At 42.5% G+C, this 23,777-nt stretch overlaps 2 protein-coding genes across 3 annotated transcripts; both read left to right on the top strand.

Annotated features, from left to right (window-relative positions):
- Positions 1–1,056: 1,056 nt before the first annotated feature.
- Positions 1,057–12,040, top strand: LOC136627783 (selenoprotein M-like). 2 transcript variants are annotated; one of them, XR_010792823.1, is made up of 4 exons: positions 1,057–1,476; positions 6,911–6,987; positions 7,581–7,659; positions 11,350–12,040. XR_010792823.1 is itself a non-coding variant. In XM_066603169.1 (4 exons), the coding sequence occupies exons 1-4, from the start codon at positions 3,547–3,549 to the stop codon at positions 11,491–11,493; spliced, it is 420 nt and encodes a 139-aa protein (XP_066459266.1). In that variant the 5' UTR covers positions 1,961–3,546; the 3' UTR covers positions 11,494–12,040. The 2 variants fall into 2 exon arrangements, 1 of the variants encoding a protein (XP_066459266.1); XM_066603169.1 differs by lacking the exon at positions 1,057–1,476 and adding an exon at positions 1,961–3,666.
- A 3,611-nt stretch (positions 12,041–15,651) lies between these two features.
- LOC136628810 (transmembrane protein 17B-like) lies at positions 15,652–22,170 on the top strand. The gene is made up of 4 exons (XM_066604905.1): positions 15,652–15,769; positions 17,389–17,492; positions 20,630–20,743; positions 21,862–22,170. Exons 1-4 carry the CDS (start codon positions 15,652–15,654, stop codon positions 22,168–22,170), a joined length of 645 nt encoding a protein of 214 aa, XP_066461002.1.
- Positions 22,171–23,777: the final 1,607 nt, after the last annotated feature.

Genomic DNA, 23,777 nt, shown 5'->3' with positions numbered 1-23,777 from the left:
AGCTGCCTTTTTATACCTATTTGCTATGTCTTGAACTTCCCCCATCTCCTTCCAGCAGGAGGCTTGTCTTAGCCTTTCCCAGGAATTGTGATATTTGATGTCTGGACTTTTGCATACTGGTTTATATGTGCTGCACATTTCAAGAATTAACCTACGATGTGGGACTTGATTTTGGCTTCCCCTTTCATTTCTAATGCAGCAAACTATTAATCACCCTGTATTCTATTTCTATTCCAAGTTTTTCAATCTCTGTTAGCATATTTCGTGACAATATGTACTGTATATTCTTGAGAACATGTTCTTTGTTTCCAACTGTATCATCTCAATCCTAACATTGTAAGGCTCTGTTCACATGTGCAGTCATCATTTCCATTGTTTTGCTCTGTTATACGAACATCACCAACACAAATGGAGCCCAACAGACTCCATTGACTACATTTTACTGGACAAAAAATTCAGGAGGTTGCACTATTTTGTCTGAGATTTTGTACCATATGTGCCCTGGGCACTCCAATCAGAGCCTTCAATGTACATGTGCATACAGCCTTATACAGGAGGGATGCAATAGATGCAGGGGGAAAAATGCAAAGAAAAATAGTTAAAAAATTTTGTTCAACTGATGACTTTTATCAAAAAACATTCAGTGAATATTTTCAGTCTTGCAAGATACTAGTAGCATTTTCGATTTCATTCAAAATCTAATGTTGGGTATAAGTTTGGTTCCTACATTGGAATATACATGATTGGATATCTGAATTTATTTTTGAAGTTCAATAAACTATTGCATTGCCAACCGCTGTGCATTACGTGTTATCTTGTCTCACCTTCTTTAGTATGAAAGATACAGCTATACAGCCCTGCATTTCTAACAGAAATAACCACGTGATCATTTTGTGACATGTTATAACTCACTAATATGCTAATATCACATTGACATTACTTTGAATATAACATTTCAAATATTTAAAAGCACAATGATTGAATTTATTATATCCCATAAACATCCAGTAATTGCATTGATGAGTATCTGTCTTCTGCTCCATTTTGTAGATCTTCACAAAAAATTGATCCAGCTCAGAGACCCTACAATTACATGACTACATTACAGAGTGGACAAAATCACTGGAAAGGTACCGCCACATAAGGCGGTCCGTGGCTATTTTCATCAGTCACATAGAGATGAGTGGCGCTGTATTCATATAGGAACATTTGTCAGGATCAGCGGATATGGACCTGCTGTGCCACACACTGATTTGAGTTTGGGCCAAATCTAGAGGTGCCATTTGAGGAACTTGGTCTTCACCCTTTCATCCCAGCAGTTAGGATTTGAACTTTTCTGTGGAGCCCACAGGCCGTTACACTAAAAGTGACCTCAGTAATTTGCCATCTGATGTTTGAATAGACTAAGACGTGGCATCGGAGCATGTGCACAGAGGCACAGTCAGAGAGTTTCAGAGATCATAGCACACAAAGCAGGTAAAGCCTATGCAACGGCCGAGCCGAGTGCACCAAAGTGCGGGAGACCACAGGGTTTGCAGAAGGGTCGTTACGGGTGGCTCTATGATCCCTCCCGACAGTGGCGGTAAGGGTGTTCTGCTCTGGGGTTGTGCAGTTGCCCAAAGAACGTACCGTTTTGTCACAGGTGACACCAGTACTCCAACGGGGACTCTGGGGATGAAATACCAATGAAATAATTGAGATGAGTCCAGTAGCTTGTGCTGGTAATCTGGGCATACACAGATTTACTAAGCAGTAGTTTGTAACAGTTGAAAATACAGAATCTCCAATGCGGTACTTGGTAATGGTACAAGTAGATACAGCAGTATACAGTGAACAGAACACGATATAAAATACAGTAATATTGACTCTAATATAAAACTGACTTCAATGCTATCTCCTTTGCTTTCTTTGTCACTGATTTGCAAGACAATTTCCCCCCTAGTTGCTCTAGTATAGCTGAAGGAATAATTAAGATTTAACGAAGTGTAGGTGAAGCAGAGTGCAAGGGGGTCACAAGACTAATCCTGGCTTTGAGTTTCACCGGGTAGTTTTGGACTCACTGTTTTAGTGGAAGAACGACCTCAGAAAGATCCTCCTCTCTGCTGTGGATCACCAAGGGAGCAGAATGAGGCCTCACTCAACCTTGGGAAGAACGTGTGATAACTGCTTGTGCTCTTGTACGGGTAACTCCTCCATCTCCGACACAACCTCTCTTCTCCAATGTCTAACGACCACTGAAGTCCCTTCTCTAACTGCTCACTCTCTCCTCCTTATATCTTCTCTTACTCATTCCTGCATTTTCTCTACTCCTCCCACTCTGCATACGGACTTGTGCTGCTGTTTTCCCGGCCCCTTGTACTCTGTATCAGTGAATTCGAAGCTGACTATCAGCCAATAGGGCACCAGCTGACATCAGGGCTAAGCTCTAGGCTTAGGGGAAAAACAGGGTCTCTCCTACAGACAGGACCTTCTATGTCCAAGTATGGCACTTAGACAGATGTGACAGGACAGGAGTTGCTGTGAGTGTTCTGTAGGACCCGCTGGGCCACTACACCTAGAATAATAGATCAAGATTCGAGACAGACAGGAGAATGGCCCCTTAAATGGCTCCCATTGCAGTAATAATGCGCCTTTACTGGCCCCCCCAATAACAGTAATAATGCCCCTCTACTGCCCCCTCAATAGTAATACTGCCTGTATTTGTTCCGGTTTAAATAAAAACCTTGTATACTCACCTGTTACACACTTCCCAAGCCGCTCTGGACTGTATGTTTTTACTTCCAGGTAGTGCTGGAAGGTCATGTGCCTGCCACTGGCAAATCCCTGAGTCTGAGACCAGGGATTGGCCAGTGCCGGTCACGTGTCATGGTATGTAGACATTCTAATGCAGACCCAAAAGTAAGGAGGAGCAGTCCAGAGAGGCTTTGGGGAGCAGACAACAGGTGAGTTTTTATGCAAGATTTTTTTTTTGCCGAACCAGTGAGAACCAGTGTTGGAAGCCCCTCTGAATGGTCAATATTGCAGGGCCTGGAGCCAGTGCTCTAATAATAATCCAGCCCTGTTGAATCATCACAGCTTGGAATTCCTCATTCCAATGATCAGTGGGATGTCAACGGTTGGACCCTCAGTGATCAGACCCTTATCACCCATTCTGTAGATAAGAGATAGGGTTTTTTTTTGTTGGAAAATCTCTCTAATTACTTAAAAAAGTAACGAAATGTAATCATTTGAATTTATTGTTAACTGTTCATTGCTAACAATCGCCCATTTGTGAAGTTGGCATAAAATCTGAATACTTTTGTAATATTTAACTAAGATTGCACAATATCTTTAAATAGACCCTGACAAGGAGCCTTATTCCATCTGAGAAAAAGTGATTGTGGAACACCTGCCTAATCTAATGACAATCACATGGTACATGTTGTGTCCCAGTGTGATTGCTAGCAATATAGAAACGCCCCTGCCTACATAATGGTGCATGCTTACGGTATTTTAGAGCTGCCGTGGAACTCTTCATTTTCAGTATAGTCAGTGACATTTAGCAGGATGGTTCTTAAAGCAGCGCTGTGCGTCCTCGCCATCTGTCTTTACGTCAATGCAAACGACAGTGACACAATAGAAAGGGTACTAATTGAAGACACTGAAATAGCCAGGGGCACTGTTATTGTAAGTATATCCGATTTAGCAGATTTTATTTTCAATTTATACTGAAACGTCTGTAGTATGTCGAAATTGGTGTAAACTGTTGAAAATTGCTTAGCAAACAGATTCATTTTTTACATTTAAAATGCAAATTACGATGCTTAAGTGACCATATGATTCAACATTTATTCTCCTGCTCCCCATATCTATACAGAGGTATTATCCCATAATATGATACTAGCATGCGTTTGGTGATACTGGAAATACTTGATGTCACTAAAAGTACTTTTGATGATAGATAGGTGCTAGAACTTTCTAAATGACTCATTTATAGTCACACACCTACCACACAGGCATGAAATATAGTTGCTTTACTTCCTGTAGTGCGAGCCGTTTTCCATGTTTGACTTGACATTATCATAGCAGCTATCACAAAAGATAGATTTCTGCATACACAATTATACAGCTCCCATTGAGTTTAATGCTAGCTTTTTAGATATATGTGTAGTTATTTCCTCCTGCATGCTGTCCGAATGTCATTTGTCATAAATGTTAGATCCAATCTAGTACACAAGCAGCACTCTCTATTAATCATCATATGATGGATGGTGCATGTCATGGTGAACACACTGCCAGGGGCCCAAGGTAGTCCAGGAATTCAGCATGCTTCTCAAGTGTCCCTTTTTTTGGAGAAAAGGTCTCTATTTTTGACTCGTGTCTCTCTCTCTCTTTTTTTGACCTGGGAAATATATTTGTATTAATGTATGAACTATATTGTTCTGAGAGGTATGAAAGAGTTAAGGCCCATTTAGACACAACGATTATCACTCAAAGCCACATCTTGAGCGATAACCATTGGGTCTAAATGCAGGGAAATCGTGCAGTTTTCGTGCACGATTCGTTCCTCGCTCAATTCTAGTTTTCTAGAACTGAGTGATGAACTCTTATCAGTGGTGCAGGCTGTTATCACAGTCGGCAACGCTGATAAGATTCTTTCAGCTCGTGTCCCACTGGTAGTTCACAGCAGGACACGAGCTGTAAGCACACAGAACAATGCAGCTATTTGCTTATGCAAAACAGCTGTATTGTTCTCATAGGGATCACGGAGGTGTCCTGCTTCACCTGCATAGCTCTTTACTAGCTAATTAGCAACCTTAAACTATGCAAAGACGATAGCTCAAAACTGTCACTCAAACTGTCGTTTGAGCGATCAATCATCTTTCAGTGTAAATGGGGCTTTAGACAACAAATGAAAAATGGTATGCAATTAAGGTGTAAGCCTTTATTGTAGCTCTAGTGTCACAAACAGGGAGCAATGTTTTATATATGATCTTTTCACAGGTTGATGGGTGCAGTGCCTTCAAGCGATGTGTTCCCTGTTACACTGCACCCTTCAGCTTGATAAAGTCCAGTTGGGTCTGAAACATCGCTTCCTATCTGTGACAATAGAGCTGTAACAAGGTATGCACCTAAATTGCATACCATTTTCTGTGTACTGTCCTACTCTTTACCATTTTTGGTTATTTATCATAAAGTCAGAAAAAGGGAGCTCCCATACATAAGTACAGGGTTATTCAAAACAAAGGAGATTTGCGGATTTAATTACAAACTACAAAAGAGGGGTACACAATCCACACATTACTGAAAAGAGGAAGATTCAAATTTTCTTATGACATAACAGTAAGTTCTATTTTCTGCCACATCTCAGCGCTGGGTGTCTCATTTACAGTTTTGTGGTCCCTGAGGGGGTATGCATTCAACATGTGTACGCTATGTCACATGACAAACATCAATTTCAATTTTCTGCCACACCACAGAGCTGTTTCTCGTACTTTACAGTTTATAGGAAAATGGCGACAACACAGGAGAAATAGTTTTCTGTGTTTGAGTTTGCTGAGTGTGAATCTCTTGTTCAAGTGCAACGTGAATTCTGGGACCATAAAACTGTATTCTGAGTTGATATACAGTTGAATACTGTCATGAAGGGCTGCAATTAATACTAAAGTAACATCCATGTGAATGCCAGGACCCAAGGTTTCTTGGAAGAACATTTCCCAAAACATCACACTGCCATTGCCAACTTTGCTTTTTGTCATAGTGTATCTTGGTGCCATCTCCTCCCAGGATAGAGAAGAACACACACTGGGCCATTCACATGATATCAAAGATGTGGCTCATCAAAAAAGGCCACTTACTTCCATTGCTCCATTGTCCTCTTCTGATGTTCATCCCCTCATTGTAGGTACTTTTACCAGTGGACAAGGATCAGCATGGTCATTGTGACCAGTCTGCCGTTCTGCAGCCTCATATTCAGGAAGCCATGATGCTTTGTGTGTTCTAACACCTTTCTATAAGAGCCAGCATTAACATTTCTGATAGATTTCTAGAGTAGCTCTTCTGTGGAATCAGACTAGATAGACTAGCTTTTCTTTGCATGCGCATTAATGAACCTCGGGCACCCGTGAAACTGCTGCTGGTTCACCAGATGTCTTTCCTTGACAAAATCTTTGGTAGGTACTAACCACTGCCTACTGGGAACAACCCATAAGATCTGCTGTTTTGGAGATACCATGACGCAGTCATCGATTACAATTTGGCCATGGTTGTCTATTAAAATGTGGTCCTTGTCAAAGTCACTCAGATCCTTACCCCGACACACTTTTCCTTCTTCCAACACATCAACTTCAAGAAATGGCTGTTCACTTGTCACCTAATATATCCCACTCCTGCCTGATTTCAGTGAGGTCAATGCAAAAAAAATGCACAAAATTGGTGAATACTGCAGCCTCTTCATTGCTTACCAGGCATGGCCCTGTACATTTGTAGTGCTTGGTGCTTGGTTCCATTCATCCTAGGACATAGTACAAAACATCAGGGTGTATTTATGTTGAGACTTTTCAGAATACGACACCCACGGGGGCAACCGGTATCACTGTCTCAGGGTTCATGCTGCTCGTGGTTCAGATCGCATGAACCTGATGACTGATCCTTGTAAGACTAGTGTTGTGGTTTCAGTGCATAGCAGAAGCCACAAAGCTCCGCTGGATTTGTCATACCTGGTTAACATCCAATGAACCCCACTGCAATACTAGACAAAACCCACAGACAAGAGCGTCTGTTTCTAAAAAGATCATAGACAAACCTATTCATAAAAAAACAGGAATCAAAACATTTGCAGGCAGTGTCTTCTCTTCAGGTTACAGGTCAGTGTTGTTCATACTCATTGAGCGTCATTTTGCTATGATCTCAGTGTATTTTTTTTCTGCAGGCACCGAGTGTCGTAGGATGTGCTATTAAGAGCAAACCAGGGCTTTACAAATTTATGCTGCACATCTGGGGACTATAGTATCCTTTTATTTGCAATGTTATGGTGACCGTATCTACAGTCCATTTCCCATTCTATAGATTGCATAAACAGCATTTATATATAAATACAACATTTTAGGGTGAATTTTAACTATTTCTGCTAACTGTATTCTTGATCTAAATTAGTTGAGCTTTGGCCTTCTTCACTGATACAGTATGCAGAACCTAGGAAGCAATTTTCAAATAAACGTTTCTTACAGCCAGACAACCAATCTATGATATAATTATGCTTCTTCCTATAGAAATCTAGAATAACATACCTTAAAATATGTCTGGTGGGCGTTAAAGGGAACCCGTCACCTGCCTAAAACACCATGAACTAACTTATGCTGTTGTTAGGTGAGGTGACAGGGTAGCCGGTTGCTGTATTTTTTGTACTCCCCCGCTTCCTGGTTCCCACAACTGAAGTCCACACGCCACACAAAAATCTGATTCTTTTCAGAGTCCCGTGTGCACACTTTCCTATATAAATCTATGGGGGATCATGGGCATGGGACTCTGAAAAGGGTCAGGTTTACCATGTAAATATCATAAATGACGTAACTTGTGTTTCCCTTAACAACATTGTCCAGCCATAATCTTGAATATGACTCCAACGATGATATTGAACCACAGATCATCTTCTACAATTATAAAAATGAGGTTCTTAAGGTGTGTATATGATTTATTGCAAGTGACAAATTGCTGGGTTAGCACTATAGTGTTCTAACTTCCAATTTGCAAAATTTTCATTGTGGCACCCTAAATGTTTGAACACTTGTACAGTCGAACATATCTGATTAATCTGGAAATTTACAGTATACACTTCTTCCTTGAAAAAATGTTTTTTAAATTATTTGCAATGTTAACATAGTAGTTCCCTTGGAGTTAGAACACTATTCTAACTGCATGAATTGTTACCGAACAAAATATATTCTAACTCCTGGTCTTAGCTTACCATTCAATATGATAACTTCATATTCCCTTCATAACATTCCCTTCAGTTCTGAAATAGATCTAAATCTGAAAACAATAACTTTACATACAAAGACACTGTTTATACCCCAGTTATAGATAGTTTCACAAGTATTACAAGGGATGTCAACTGATAAGTAACATTAAGGGTGCATTCACACGAGCATGTTTTTGTGCGTACTTAGGTGTCTACATATGTCCTCACCTAGTTATGAGCAAAAACATGCGTGAACACAGCTGCATGCTTGTTGTCAATGGAGCCGCGGCTGCTGCTGGCGGCTCCATTGAAAACTATGCTCTGCCGGCCCTCTGCATTCTTTTTCAGGGGAGGGCTTTACATATAAGCCCTTCCCTGAAAAAGAAACATTTTAGTGCAAAAAAAACCCCAAAAACTTACCTCTCCGCCGCTGCCGTGACCCCCGTGGGCATGAAGAAAACATCTGCCGCATGCGGCAGATGTTTCCTTCACCCCCGCTGGTTAAAAGAATTCCCTGCTGTTACATCTGCCACATCTGTGGCAGATGCAGCAAAGGGAATTCTTCAATACATGACAGCTGCGGTAGAGAATCCTGCTGCCGGCATCCCGTCAATGGCTTTTCAGGGAAGGGCTTCGTAAGCCCTTCCCTGAAAAGCCATTTAAAAAAGTGTATTAAAAAAAAATACTCACCTGTCTTCAGCTGCCGGGGCTCAGCCGTGACTTCTGGCGCTGTCCCCGACTCTGTAGTTATGAGCTGTCAGCAGCCGGGGATTTAAAATCCCCGCCTGCTGGTAGCTCTGATTGTGATTGGCTGAAGCACTTCAGCCAATCACAATCAGAGCTACTAGCAGGCGGGGATTTTAAATCCCCGGCTGCTTATAACACAAAACAGCAGTGCAGAGCCCGGGACAGCAGCAGAAGTCGCCGCTAAGCCCCGACAGAAGTCGCCGCTGAGCCCTGGCATCCGTCAATGGCTTTTTAGGGAAGGGCTTCATGAGCTCTTCCCTGAAAAGCCTGTTAAATAGTGTCCAAAAAAAGAAAAAATACTCACCTGCTGGGGCTCATGTGGCAGATGCAGCAAAGGGAATTCTTCAATACATGACAGCTGCGGTAGAGAATCCTGCTGCCGGCATCCCGTCAATGGCTTTTCAGGGAAGGGCTTCGTAAGCCCTTCCCTGAAAAGCCATTTAAAAAAGTGTATTAAAAAAAAATACTCACCTCCCTTCAGCTGCCGGGGCTCAGCTGCGTCTTCTGGCGCTGTCCCCGGCTCTGTAGTTATGAGCTATCAGCAGCAGGGGATTTAAAATCCCCGCCTGCTGGTAGCTCTGATTGTTATTGGCTGAAGCACTTCAGCCAATCACAATCAGAGCTACTAGCACGCGGGGATTTTAAATCCCCGGCTGCTGATAGCTCAAAACAGCAGTGCAGAGCCCTGGACAGCGGCAGCCCGGCAGCCGTCAATGGCTTTTCAGGGAAGGGCTTCATAAGCTCTTCCCTGAAAAGCCTGATAAATAGTGTCCAACAAAAAAAAATACTCACCTGCCGGGGCTCATGTGGCGGATGTAACAGCAGGTAATTCTTTTAACTAGCGGGGGTGAAGGAAATATCTGCCGCATGTGTTCTTCATGCCTGCGGGGGTCATGGCAGCGGCGGAGAGAGGTAAGTTTTTTTATTTTTATTTTTGCACTAAAATGGTTTTTTTTTTTTTCAGGGAAGGGCTTATATGTAAAGCTCTTCCCTGAAAAACAATTCAGGTGTGCTAGCAGACCATTGTTTTCAGCTGCTGCCGGTGGCTCCATTGAAAACAATGTGTCCTCGGCCATGGGCAGGGTCAAATTCCGCTGCGGGCTCCTGCACGTGGACTCCAATTTGCCTGTGGACATGAGACCTATCTCATGAGACCTAACTAATCAGTGTTCACTTTAGAGAAGCCTCCCAACATGCCTGGTGCTCTCTTGAAAAGTGTTTATACAGTTTCTTATGCCACTTTTACACAGTATGATTATCTGTCAGATAATCATTCAAACAAACAAAACTGAACCATAATCATTCAGTTTAAACACAGCCAACGAATGAACGATGAGTGAGAATCATGAGGTTCTCGCTCTTCATTTAGTTTTAGCTGGCATAGAAATCATCGCTGGTTCCGGCACTTATCATGTAGTTTAACCCTTTCCAATCCACTGTCTGACGTCTGAAGACATTCTGATTGAAGGCTGTACAGCTCTGATGTCGGAAGACATCCGGAAAGGTATTCTTACTGTACATTACTGGCCGCTCTGTTGTTGGGGGGCCTCTCCAGCATGTCCCATACCGCAATGCTGGCTCTAGCCAGCAGATGGCACCATTGTATAATAGCAGAAAGAGAAAGCCCCCTAGGAAACCCTGAATCCAAAATTGGATTGCAAAGGGTTAAACACTGCTCATTCAATGTTTCACATAGGAATGTGATAACTGTCAGAAGACTGCACGATTCTCAGCGAGAATCGTGCAATCTAAACGGGCTACCCGAGCATGAATGAGCTGGTGATAACTTCACCAGTTTGTTCCATTGGCCAAAAGAGAATTCTGAGAATCTCAGCCCATGTAAAAGGGCCATTAGTGTCTCTCAGTTTTAGCTTATTGACTTTTGGTTTGTTAAGTCCTGTTAAGATGGAACGATATTCGTTCAGAAAATCATTCAGTCAAGTGAAACTGAATGATAATCATTCAGTTTAAACGCAGGCAAACGATTAAATGACAAACGAGAATTGTGAGGTCCTCGCTTGTCGTTCAGTTTCAGCCGGCATAAAATTCAGCGCCGACTCATGCACTTCTTGTGCAGTTTAAACACTCATCATTCGGTGTTTCACATAGGAATGTGAAACACTGAACAACTAGTGCACAAGAACTGCAGAACTCTCAACCAGAAGCGTGCGGTTTAAACAGGCAGCATCAGGGCGAACGAGCTGGTGATGATGTCATTAGCTTGTTTGTTTGGGCAAATGAGAATTGTGAGATTCCTGGCCCGTGTAAAAGGGCCACTAGTGTTCAGCTTTGTAATTGGAAGAATGTTTTCTATCACTCCACGTCTAGTTATTATTTGATTCACAAAGCTGACATAATAAAAGTCGGCTATTGGTCAGAGGAGTTAGAACACTACGGCTCTGACAATACGGTATCCCTTGGAGTTAGAATAAAATGGAATGATCAGTATCTCTTGTAGACATACAATCCGAGCCTACGTAATACTGTCTCCTCATGAATACCATGACTTAGAACAGAGATGTGTATTTAACACACAATTGGTGCTAATACTATACCTGCTTGTTCAGCACATACTGTGATTTTGGGCCACGACATGCATATTCAAATGTTATGATTTCTCAAACTCTATTTCAGTTTTTACATCTTGTGAGCATATGTTCTAGGTGACTAAAATTAAGAACAAGACAGCTGATGAAATTAGTGCAATACTAGATGAAGCAGGATTTTACAAAAGATCACAAAAAGGAGAAGAAGTGCCAAAGGAGTTTCAACACTATCCACTGAAAGCACCAAGGGACGAGCTGTGAAACTCCACAGAGGATAGTGCACTAATAACTTCAATCAAGAAATCCGCAGATTGTATTTTCAAGCCCATAACACAAAGTAAATGAAATGCTCTTGTTGGAAAGTAAAATTCTGTGGAATTTTCCCTTTTTTTTAAAAAAAAATAAACTATTATAGTCACTACTTTTTGGCTCTTTTTTTATTTTATTTTTTACATAGGCAAAACATACCATATATGCTTGAGTATAAGGCCAAGTTTTTTAGACCATTTTTTTGAGCTGAAAAAGCCCCCTTCGGCTTATACTCGAGTCAGCGAAGGGTTTAAAAAAACCCTCCATACTCACCTCTCAGCCGACGTCTGTGTCCCCGGCGGCGGTGCGGCAAGCTGTTTGAATTCCTGTGTTCCCGTCGGTGGTGTGGAAAACTGCTTGAATTCTCCTCGCTGTCATCCCCCGCTGCCCTCTCTGCTTGGCTCTGTCATCCCCTGCTGTCAGGCTGTGAATGATCGAGCGCCGGCTTTGATTGGCCAGTGCTCGATCCAATCACAGCGCTTACTTACACAGTGCTGATGGTGGGGATTTGAAAGCCAAGCAGGGAGATGACAGTGGGGAGAATTCTAAAGCAGCTTGCGTGTGGCAAGCTGCTTTAGAATTCTCACTGCCGTCATCTCCCTGCTTGGCTTTCAAATCCTCCGCCGTCAGCGTTGTGATTGGATCGAGTGGCGGCCAATCACAGCCGGCGCACGATCATTCACAGCCTGACAGCGGGGCATGACAGAGCTGAGCAGAGAGGACGGTGGGGAGAATTCAAGCAGCTTGCTGCAACGCCGCCGGGAACACAGCATATACCCAGTATTTTTACCCAGTCTATACTCGAGTCTAGCTAGGCTTATACTCGAGTCAGTAAATTTTCCCAGTTTTTTTGTGGTAAAACTTATTGACTCGGCTTATACTCGAGTCCGCTAATACTCGAGTATATACGGTAATTTGAAATCTTAAGAATATCAAAAATACCATGCCAAATGGAAAATGAAAAAAAAGCTTTCTTAAAGATATGGAAAGATGATTTTGGAGAGAGTCTTATCTTTTCATAGTTTGTACAATATATGTACAAAGCTACCGTAATTGGATATAGAAGTCAATGCTCTCTTTTGGATACATCGTTATGGGGGCTTCTAGGCAAGTGGAATATTTTTGCAATACGTACAATTCTACAGTATTGTACAGTACATTGTAAGTCAATGAATTTTAACAAACCCCATTCACCTACAGCAAAAACAAATCTGCAGCAGAAGATAGTAATGCTGAAGATTTTTAAATCCGTAGCACGCTCTATTTGTTAGGGAAATCGCTGATTTTCACAACGGAAACCATTCACTACAAAGAAATAAATGAATTCCACCATGAAAATCCGCGCATGGATAAATCCGTTAGGATTTCCTCTACAATATGTGATCATACCAGAGACTGTTTACACGTTCCTAAACCAATAATGAAAAACATTTATTTAGGCCGGGCAATTCGTGATAACTCGCGGGCAATCAATTACTTTGCCTTACGCAGTTCAACTTCCATTAGCAAGTCGTAATTGCATGATATACAAAAAAGAACACAGCATATTCTATTTTGACGCATACATACGCGAGATAGAGCCCATTGCCATGTATATACAGGCGCCCATACGCAATGTAATTGCATATGGGCTGTGTTAGTGATGGTATGGGAAATATAAACAAAAAACCCAACAGCTGTACTGTGCATAACATTGTGCGCGAGTCCGCAGTCATGTGCAGTACAATTTTGTGTTCAATCATTTTTTATTTGCATTTTCTATCAATTACAAACATTGAGTTCAGACCAGCAAATGTACATGTACCTTTAAGTCTTGTAAAGCACAATAAAAATCGAACATTCTTCAAACCTCTGGAAAGTGTTTTTCTTCATTGCTATTCCAGCCTAGAACTTTAACTAAAATACGTTTACTAAAAACATATAACTAAATTTGGACACATTAGGGGGGGGGGGAGGGGAGTAGCGGGGAGGGGAGGGAGGGATGGAGCAGGGGAGGGGGGTGCATGGGCTTGAACTATTTATGGGGTGTTGACGAGGGCAGGGTTCCCACTTTTCTTCTTGACCTTCTGGGCAACTATTTTGTGGTATTAGTTTTCACAATTGGCCTGTGTCTATCCAGGTTGTGAACCTTCTCGAGGATTGAAAAGAGATCTATGCCTGCCACACTCCGTAGAATTTACTCAACGCTCCGCCCTTGTCAGCACCCATTTCATCAAATCTCATTAGTTCATTTAACTCCTCCACCCACATAATCCTCGTCGGAGGGGTAGTGGTCTGCCACATTCTTGGAATAATTCTTCTAACAGCTAGAATGAAGAAGCGCAAAATTCCTCTTTTAATTGTTTTAATTGAGCCTGGGAGGATTGAGAGAAGGGCCATTTCTATGGTTAGTGATATCTGTGGGAAGCAGATTGTATTGTGGATCTCCATCACTTCCTTCCACAAAGTGGCAACTGGTGGGCAGCTCCACCAGATGTGGGACATATCACCTCTGCCTGTATTGCATCTCCAGCATGTAGGTGGGGTGAGGGGGTAGCTCTTGTGCAGGGTCTCCGGGGTCCTATACCACCGGGACATTATCTTAAAATTAAGGTCCTGTAATTTGCATGCAGATGATATTTTATCGCATATGGTCCACGCTTTCTCCCAATCCTCCTGTGGGATGCTTCGTCCCAGCTCCCTCTCCCAGCTGGACACGTATACAGGTGTTTGGGACTCCGACCCCTGAGCCAGCAACATTTCGTAGGTCCTGGATATTGTATGTTTCTGGGAGCCTGCGGACATGCATCGTTGCTCAAAGGCTGTGAGCATTCTGGTGAGGTTCACCCAAGGGACAAGGGACCCCACAAACCCCCTGAGCTGGAAATACTGCAGCCACGAGCCCGGTTTTGCACCCTTGTCTCCTAAGATTTCCAGTAGCGACTTCATTCCTGTGGGGTTCAGCACGTCCCTAAGGCGTGGGGTTGGGGAGATCGGCATTCCCAGAACCGGGGGCCCCCGTAGGGTTGTCTTGAATTGCGGCTTAAAAGTCAATGGGGTGAGCGGGCCCAGGACCGTTATAAGACCTGCGTTTGGCGCGAACTCTGCCCACGTTCGTAGGAGTTGTTCCATGAACGGAGATATCTTGGGGATATCCTTTATGTATCTGGGCAGAATCCAAATTGCTCCCTGCAGGGATCCCGGGGCTGGCTCATTCTCCATTTCCACCCAAATTTTCGTGTTTTCATTTTTAAGGATATCAACTATACAGTCCCCCTTTTCCCTTGGCTTAGTAAGCAGGGAGTAGCGCATCCGGGGCTTCCTTCCCCTCCATACAAATGCTGTAAGTAATGACCTTAGCTTTTTAAGGAAAGTGTTCGGGAGTCTCACAGGCACTGTCTGGCAGATATACAAAAATTTTGGGACAGAGTCCATTTTTAAAGCGTTGATTCTACCCCCACATGAGAGGAGTAATGTGCAGTACAATTTTGACGCCATATGTGGCTGTACACAAGTTCACGGCTGGCTCCACAGCTTACGGCTGTGTAAACCCAACCAAATTCTGTACTGGCCAATGCTGTTGGACTCATCATTCTTTATACAGTATATCTGAGCAGCTCACCTAATGAAACAGCATTATGCCACTGTCCTTTGTAGGATAATATGTTGCAGTCCTCTTACTTTACAGACACTATAGTGTGTGCACGTCTCTGAAAACTTGATGTGACAATACTGATGTGCCATCATTACTCAACATATTACTGCAAGATACACAAGCTGCAGGGAGTGAAGAGACGCAAGGGATAAAAAAATCTGCAGTCTGCTGTCTCTAGGCAGTACTAAACAGAAAACCTCAATCTCGACAAAAAAGAAAATAATTAAAAATGTTAAATGACTGAAAAAATCTGCATGATATTTTTGGTTTTCATTCACCATCTGTAACCTTATAAATACAAATCCATTTCTAAATTAAATCATTTAATAAATTGCATCTGAAGTCTCTAAACAACAGTTGGCTAATCCCAGTTGTGTAGGAGGTTGAAATCCCATTAAGGCATAACAATTAGCATCCTGGATTAATCCCATCTGTTAAGAAGAGAATGACTGTGTTGACCAGCGTGAGTTCTGACCATGTCTGTTCATACTCCCCTGCCAAGTAATGTCCGCCATGGTCTTGCAAGCATCAGTGGATCTTTCTTCATCCAGAACAAAACTAGGGATTGCGGAGAAAGTCATTCTTATCATACCGGTAATGTTTTATGTTTCTGCTTATACTGTATGGTCAACTGCTCAAATCCAAAACTGACCCCCACGGTAATGATCTTTTGAAGAGCTGTTATTACTCTTACATTCTTGTTTGCTGCCACTAATGATTGTGATACCTCTGCATATTTCTGCAAATACTCCATGTTTGTGCATTTGTTCACCAGTTAGAGTGCCAATAGCATACAGACATCTTGTGATTCATAGCAGCAACAACGGTGTATCCAAATAAAACCAGAAACTTTATTGCTCCATGTTAAAAAAGAGCAGGCAACGTTTCGACCTTGCGGTCTTTCTCAAGCCTGAGAAAGACCGCAAGGTCGAAACGTTGCCTGCTCTTTTTTAACATGGAGCAATAAAGTTTCTGGTTTTATTTGGATACACCATTGTTGCTGCCATTGCCTAACTCTGTAGGAATTTGGAAGGAGTTGGAAGTCCATGACTCCTGATATTTGGCTCTGCAACTTATATTTTCTCCTTATATGAGAGATGTGCAAGTGAGTGCTGCTGGATTTCTACCTCTTTTCTCATCTTGTGATTCATAGTGATAATAATAATCTGTGTGCTAGAAGTTAAAAAACTAACTTTAAAAAAAGTTAAAAGATGAACCTTAAAAATGTAATCCACCTCTGTTGAGTTGAAACGTGTTCCCCGTGTACCTGATTATGTAAAGCACAATCTTCAATAAAGCAAAGAAAATACTCTGCATGTGTCCACATTCCCACAATTATAATTTTATCAGCAAGTATAACCATTTGATCGAGTGATTTTGGACGTGAGTATACCTCTCCTTGCCATTGAAAGTAAACAGACTTGCACAGGAGGAGCAAGGTGAGACTTTTTTCATTTATGCTTAATAATACATTGATGGCTTATTCTTAGGCTAGCCCATCAATGTTTGATCATGGAGCTCCAATCTCCAGGACTCCTGCATTCCTTACTCCATTGCCATTCAAATTAATTTGTAACCCTGGAGATTGGACCTCCAACTATCAAACATTGATGGCCTATTTAAGGGTTGTTCCATGAAAGCAAGTTATCCCTCATCCACAGGAAGTGATGGTTGCACGTGTGTACTGCCGCTCTATTAATTTTAATGGGACTTCCATAGATAGTCCAGCACCAGACTGCCATTCTAAGGATTGGATGGGTCCCACTGGCCAGACCCCCATTGATTTATAAGTTATATCCTATCCTGTGCAGAGGGAATAACTTATCTTCATGGGTCTGCCCCTTTAAAGATAAGGCATCAATGATATAGGATGAAATCAGAGATATACAAAGCAATAGTATGGCCCCATACAATGTTATAAATGCTGTAATATGGCTCTGTACAACTTGGCATTTATGGACATGGGGTCTAAAGCATAATATTAATTTTTTAACTACTAGTGACTGACAAACTTACAGGTCCAGTAATTTTCCAGACCGATGGAAGCAATGTACCATAGTCTTTTATGTGAATTTCTCTATTTTACATTGCTACAACTGAAGATAACAGTAAAACAATTCTATTGTAATACTTATCCCAAATGACAGGTATGTTGACTGCATATCCAATAAATATGCTGCTATAAAAGAGGTTGGATTCTTGTGTTTCGGCAGGACATGAAGCAGTGTCAAGCCTTCCTCTACAGATGGCCTTGTATTTTAATGTGCTTTTCTTTCCTATATGGTTTGTATCCGAGATCATCATGCTGGAGTTGAAGGTGAGGAGACAAGTCAGTGCTTCCAGGAAATAGAAAGATACAAGCCTTCAATAAAGAGTAGTTTTTGCCCCAACGCTCAAAAGAAAAATGATGATATCTTGCAGTCAACAATATCCAAGTACAAATAAAAATTGCTAAAATAAGTGAAACCAACAATACTCGGTCTGCTCAGAGAAAACTAATTGCATTCAAGTATAGAAATTCTGCAGATACTTTATTACTAGAGGTGAGCGAACATGCTCGTCCGAGCTTGACGGTCGTTCGAGTATTAACATACTGGATAGTGCTCGTTACTCGAGCGAATGCCACACTGTGTTCGACCCCTCCCTGCATTACCACTTCCTGCTGTGACATGCCAGTGTCCGCACGCCCAAAGCAGTATGTGGCTGGGCGCCGGGGGGGGGGGGGGGGGGGAGGAGAGAGAGACAGAAAAAAAAGAGCTCGGCACCCAGCGGGTGAATTGCAAAAGTGCTCGGGTCTCCCATTGACTTCAATGGGGTTCGTTACTCGAATAGAGCTCTCGAATATTACGAAAAGCTCGACTCGAATAACGAGCACCCGAGCATTCTGGTGCTCGCTCATCTCTATTTATTACTATACTTTTGATCTGTTAGAATACTCAATGACTGTGTAGAGTAGTAATTCCAGTCCCTATATAAAGAGTATCCAATTTGGAGTACAGCAACCGCACCACTGCTTTATTAACTCATCAAGGTTTCCAAGATGCACAAATAGTAGCAACGTTTCAGACTTCTGGCCTTCTTCAGGATTAGAGCAGAGAAATATAACGGCAGATAATAAAGAATATTCATCCAAAGAGATAACAGATAACAAGGTTTTCTCATCCCATGTTGGGCACGTACACAATGCTGTTTTTTCTCTGCATATGAGTCAGGGCGGGCTCACACGGCTGTAACCGTAAAACGCTGCGGTGCTCCCACAGCGTTTTACATCTGTTAAGCTAGCCATGACTCTGCATACGGCCATGTATGGCGTTGAAATTGTACTGTGCATGACCACATACTCACGTTCTCTGTCATGCGCAGTGCATCTGTTTTTTTTTTGTTTAGATTTCCCGTGCCGTCGCTTAGTAATGATGCGTATACCCACGGCCCATATGTAATGTCATGAATATACGCAACAATAGAGAACAGTGGGCTCTATCTCACGTATATACTCTGCAAACTTTTTTGCTCTCACTTATTACGCAATTCCGATATGCTAATGTAAGTGGAACTGCGTAAGAAATTAATTGATTATCTGTGAGTTATTGCGCACCACACGGGTGTACAGAGCCCGCTTAATACATGGTAAACATACGGTCGTGTGAGCCCAGCTGGACTCCGACTATTCTGTTCTCACTGTGGATGAATAATCTTAATGATCTGCAGTTATATTTCTCTACCTGAAGAAGAACAGACATCTGAAACGTTGCTGCTATTTGTGCATCTTGGAAACACTGATAAATTAATAAAGTCTACCTATTTTTAGGTGCATCTAAACTCCTAGACTGTGGTGCGATTCCTTCTTTTTGGCCTTTATAAAGAATAACCCTTTAGACCAGTATTTCTCCCACTGTGAAGCACCCCCTAGTCAATGGCAATGTGTCCACTGATAGGCAGTTTTACAAGAGGGAATATATGCTGATTGCACAGCCCTTTCACCGTCCCCACCAATATCTGGGGTAGGCCTTAGTCAGACGGGCGTTTTTAGCCGCGATTTGCGCATGCGTCCGGCGATTTTATAAAACCATTGCTTTGCAATGGTATCGGACACATGAGCGCTTTTTATGCGCTCGTCCGATAAATTATAGAACAGAAATCGCAGATCGCACCTATCTGCGATCTGCGATTCCTGTTCTCTTCTGTATATGCGCTCAATGGGGCCGGCAGCAGCAGCGCCGACCCCATTGAGAACATATAGAAGACAAATCATTCTTCTCTGCCACAGCTGTAACAGCTGTGACAGAGAAGAACGATGTTTGCCCATTGAATTCAATGGAGCCGGCAATACAGCCGCTCCATTGAAAGCAATGGGCTGCCGGCGTGCGCGGGGTGAATTGTCGGGAAGGGCTTAAATATATAAGCCCTTCCCTGCAATTCATCCTAAAATGTGTTAAAATAAAAAAATTGTATACTCACCTTTCCGCTGCAGCCGGAGTCCAGCCGCGGCCGCTGTCAGTTCTCCTGAACTGCTTCTTGGCACTATTCAGTCGGCGGGGCTTTAAAATCCCCGCCTGCTGAATGATCTGCCTCTGATTGGTCACAGCCCTGACCAATCAGAGGCTGAAAACACTCACACACCCATTCATGAATTCATGAATGGGTGAGTGACTGCTGCCTCTCAGCGCTGAGCCAATCAGGGGCAGGTCTGACTCACATCCATTCATGAATTCATGAATGGGTGTGAGTGAGACATGCCTCTGATTGGCTCAGCGCTGAGCCAATCAGGGGGCAGGTCTGACTCACACCCCCTTCACACCCACTGCAGGACGGCCGTGCGGAGCTCCGGCTGCCGGGAGAAGGTGAGTATATATATATTTTTTATTTTTACACATTTTAGGATGAATTGCAGGGAAGGGCTTATATATTTAAGCCCTTCCCGACAATTCATCCCGGGCTCGCCCGCAGCGCATTGCTTTAAATGGAGCCGGCTCTATTGCCGTCTCCATTGAATGCAATGCGCTGGACAGCTCCGGCCCGTTTCTAATAAAACGCGGCTAGGAGCAGATTTTCGGGCGATTTGCGGGCGACTTGCGCGCACCGGTCACGCGTTTTGCGGATGCGCATCCGTCATGCGATCCGCAAATCGCGTGAAAAAACGCCCGTGTGACTAAGGCCGTAGAGACTTTTCTTGTAAATGATTGGTTAGATTTACAGGCTTCCATAAATTCTGCTCAAATAAAAAGAAAATGTGGAGTTATGCAACTTTGGCATTGACGTTTTCTAACCTGTGTCAGATATAAACTACAAATTCTTAGTCCGTTCTTCTATGTCATAGCCCTTGTGGTCATATGATATACCCCAAATTTTGGTCATTCCACTTCCTTATCTGATCACAACACTCTGGCAAGTCCTTCCGATTCCTTGTACAATGTGGGAAAATTTCAGATTTCCTTTCTTTTTGTGTGTTCGCAGTATCACTTGCTGCCTGGATACTATCAGTTCCTTTTAATAACAGCTGTCACCATTCTCACATTAATAGAAGTTCTGAGACTCTACTTGGGGTATATTGGAAATTTACATGAAAAGGTAAGCTATAATTGAAGGAACATGTGAAATAGTTCTTGATAAAACAAACTCCAGATAAGTAATAGCACATTTATATATGTGTAGAAGCCAAGTATAACAATGACTCCCGTGGAAGCAGTGAAGACATTACGACAGATTTTTAAAAAGTTTGAATTGCTAATCCATCAAATAAGATAAAACCAGAACCCATCATCATTCACATAAGAACGTGCTGCATGTCTGAAAGAGTATAATATAATTATATAATCTTATGTAAATGTAAAAATATGGGGGAAATTCATTATGTGAAATATGCTAATTCTCTGACGAGACTCAGAGGTAGGGGGCAAGGTCACCACTTACCCATCAAATGTACAATAATTTACAGCAGAAACAGTCATAAATTTTAGCGTATATACATGTCAGTTCATAGCTGCTGCATAATTCCTTTTGTGGCACACTGGCAGTCAAGGATGTGCCTAAGGGTTTGTCCAAAAATGGCAGCCTGTAGAAACCTAACCTAGGAAGGGAGAATACACGTGCAGATCAGAGAGGGAAGAGAGAGAGAGAGAGAGAAAGAAAAAAAAGAGCTCGCCACTTGGCGGGTGAATTGCAAAAGTGCTCGGATCTCCCATTGACTTCAATGGGGTTCGTTATTCGAATAGAGCTCTCGAATATTACGAAAAGCTCGACTCGAATAACGAGCGCTCGAGTATTTTGGTGCTCGCTCATATCTAATCATGCCATAAGAGTGCAAGAATCAACTCTGCACACTCACTTCCCTTGGTCTGATATTAGCTCCGTCCACAGGGGGCAATGCCAATATCAATTTTAATAATTTCGATGAAAGTCAGAATCATTCCTCAGCAGAAATAATTTGATTAATTGCCAAGCACTACTACCATAAATTTCTGGCAAGCATGGGTATTACTGTTAATGACAATACTATAACTGATGTAATAATATAACTACTTCCTGGGCCCAGATAGCAGACAAGGTCATAAGCATTACTGTCTGGCATTGTAGGAAACAAGGAGGATTCTCAGTACAGCTGCTTGAATCGTTGTTTTGAGATGTGCTTTAATAATTGTATGGTGGCACTGTACCTTTACTTTTTCTCCTATTAATTGCTCCTTTAGGTTCCAGAGTTGGCCGGGTTTCTGCTCTTGACTTTCCTCATACAGATGCCACTCATCCTATTCCTTTTAACAGATGAAAAAATTATGATTTTGCCCCTGGAGTTTGCAGTTCATTCAATTTACATAATTTTCCTCAAGGCGGAACTGCTGGTGTCATTCTTTGTTCTGAAAATCATGACAAGACAACTTGCTACTCAGTTTTATTTACAACGGACTGATGATTTAGAAAACTTACCTACCATGGTCAAAATGCAACACAACAGAGGCGGCCTGACAGAACAGCAGGAGAGGGATGTGCTCATGTACTGATCTCATATTGTTAACCTGCCTTGAGGTATATGTTTATAAAGAAAACCCGTGAACATATGTGTTTTAAGGAATACATTTACAATTTTTTCGAGGGTTTTAATGAAAGCGTAGGAGAAATGAAATCCTTTTAAAAGGACAATTCTTAAAGGGGGGGACCTTTTCACATCGTTTGCTGTGATTTGGGATTCTCATTCTCTCTGAATCTACCAATAGGTAAGTTATTTTTGTGTGAATGTTCATTCCACATATTTGGCATATATCCTAGGGCAGTGGTGGCGAACCTATGGCATGCGTGTCAGAGGCAGCATGCAGAGCCCTACCTGCTGGCACGCACTGCAGTCAGCTGCTCACCACAATAGTGATTACAGGTTGGGGTGCCGCAGCTCTCCGCCGGTAACCACGCAGTGGCGCTGTGGGCAGCGTTGATCCCGATGCACACTCTGACATCAATGTGCACCCGGGATCCTCCTGCCCTGAGACCTCTCCTACTTAGTTCCACAGGAGAGGACAAGGGAGTAATTGTTCCAGGTGTCCACACTGCTGTCAGTGTGCACCCGGGCTCAGCACCAAGGAGGAGTGGTGCTAACTACAAGGAGGAGGTAAGTATATGGGATGGGGTGGACTATTAATACTGGGGCTACTGAAAGGGTTAATATTATTAGGGCTGCTGAGGGAGTTACTATTACAACTGGGGCTACTGAGAGGGGTTAATCTTACTACTGGGGCTACTGTTGGGAGTAATATTACTACCGAGGGGGTTAATATTATTACTGGGGCTACTGAATGAGTTAATATTACTGGGGCTGCTGAGGCAGTTACTATTATAACTGGGGCTACTGTGTGGTTATTATTACTCAGGCTACTGAAGGTGTTAATATTATTACTGAGGGGCTTACTATTGTAACTAGGGCTACTGTGGGAAATACTATTAATACTGAGGGGGTTACTATTGTTACTGGGGCTACTGAAAGGGTTAATATTACTTGGGCTGCTAAGGAAGTTACTATTATTATTGGGGCTACTGTGGGGAATACTATTACTACTGAGGGGATTACTATTATTACTGGGGCCATTGAAAGGGTTAATATTACTTAAGCTGCTGAGGGAGTTACTATTATTACTGGGGCTACTGTGGGGTTATTATTATTACTCTAGCTACTGAGGGTGTTAATATTATTACTGGAGCTAATAAAAAGGGTTAATATTATTACTGGGGCTGCTGAGGGGGTTGCTATTATTACTGGGGCTACTGTGGGGATTACAATTACTACTGCGGGAGTTAATATTATTACTGGGGCTGCTGAGGGGGTTGCTGTTTTTACTGGGGCTACTGAGAAGGGTTAATATTACTACTGCTTCCACTATGGGGAATAATATTACTACTGAAGGGGTTAATATTATTACTGGGGCTGCTGAGGGGTTACTATTATAACTGGGGCTGCTGTCGGTTATTTTTATTACTCAGGCTACTGAGGGAGTTAATATTACTACTGGGGCTACTGTTGGGTTAATATTACTACGGGGAGGGGGGTTATTATTAGTTTGGCTACTGTGGGGGACATTATTGTTACTGAGGCCACTGTGGGGGTCACAATTGTTACTGAGGC

This window comes from Eleutherodactylus coqui, chromosome 5 (assembly GCF_035609145.1).
Source record: "Eleutherodactylus coqui strain aEleCoq1 chromosome 5, aEleCoq1.hap1, whole genome shotgun sequence".
Lineage (NCBI taxonomy): Eukaryota > Metazoa > Chordata > Amphibia > Anura > Eleutherodactylidae > Eleutherodactylus > Eleutherodactylus coqui.
The sequence above is the reverse complement of the archived record's forward strand: the minus strand, read 5'-3'. Positions and strand labels throughout refer to the sequence as shown.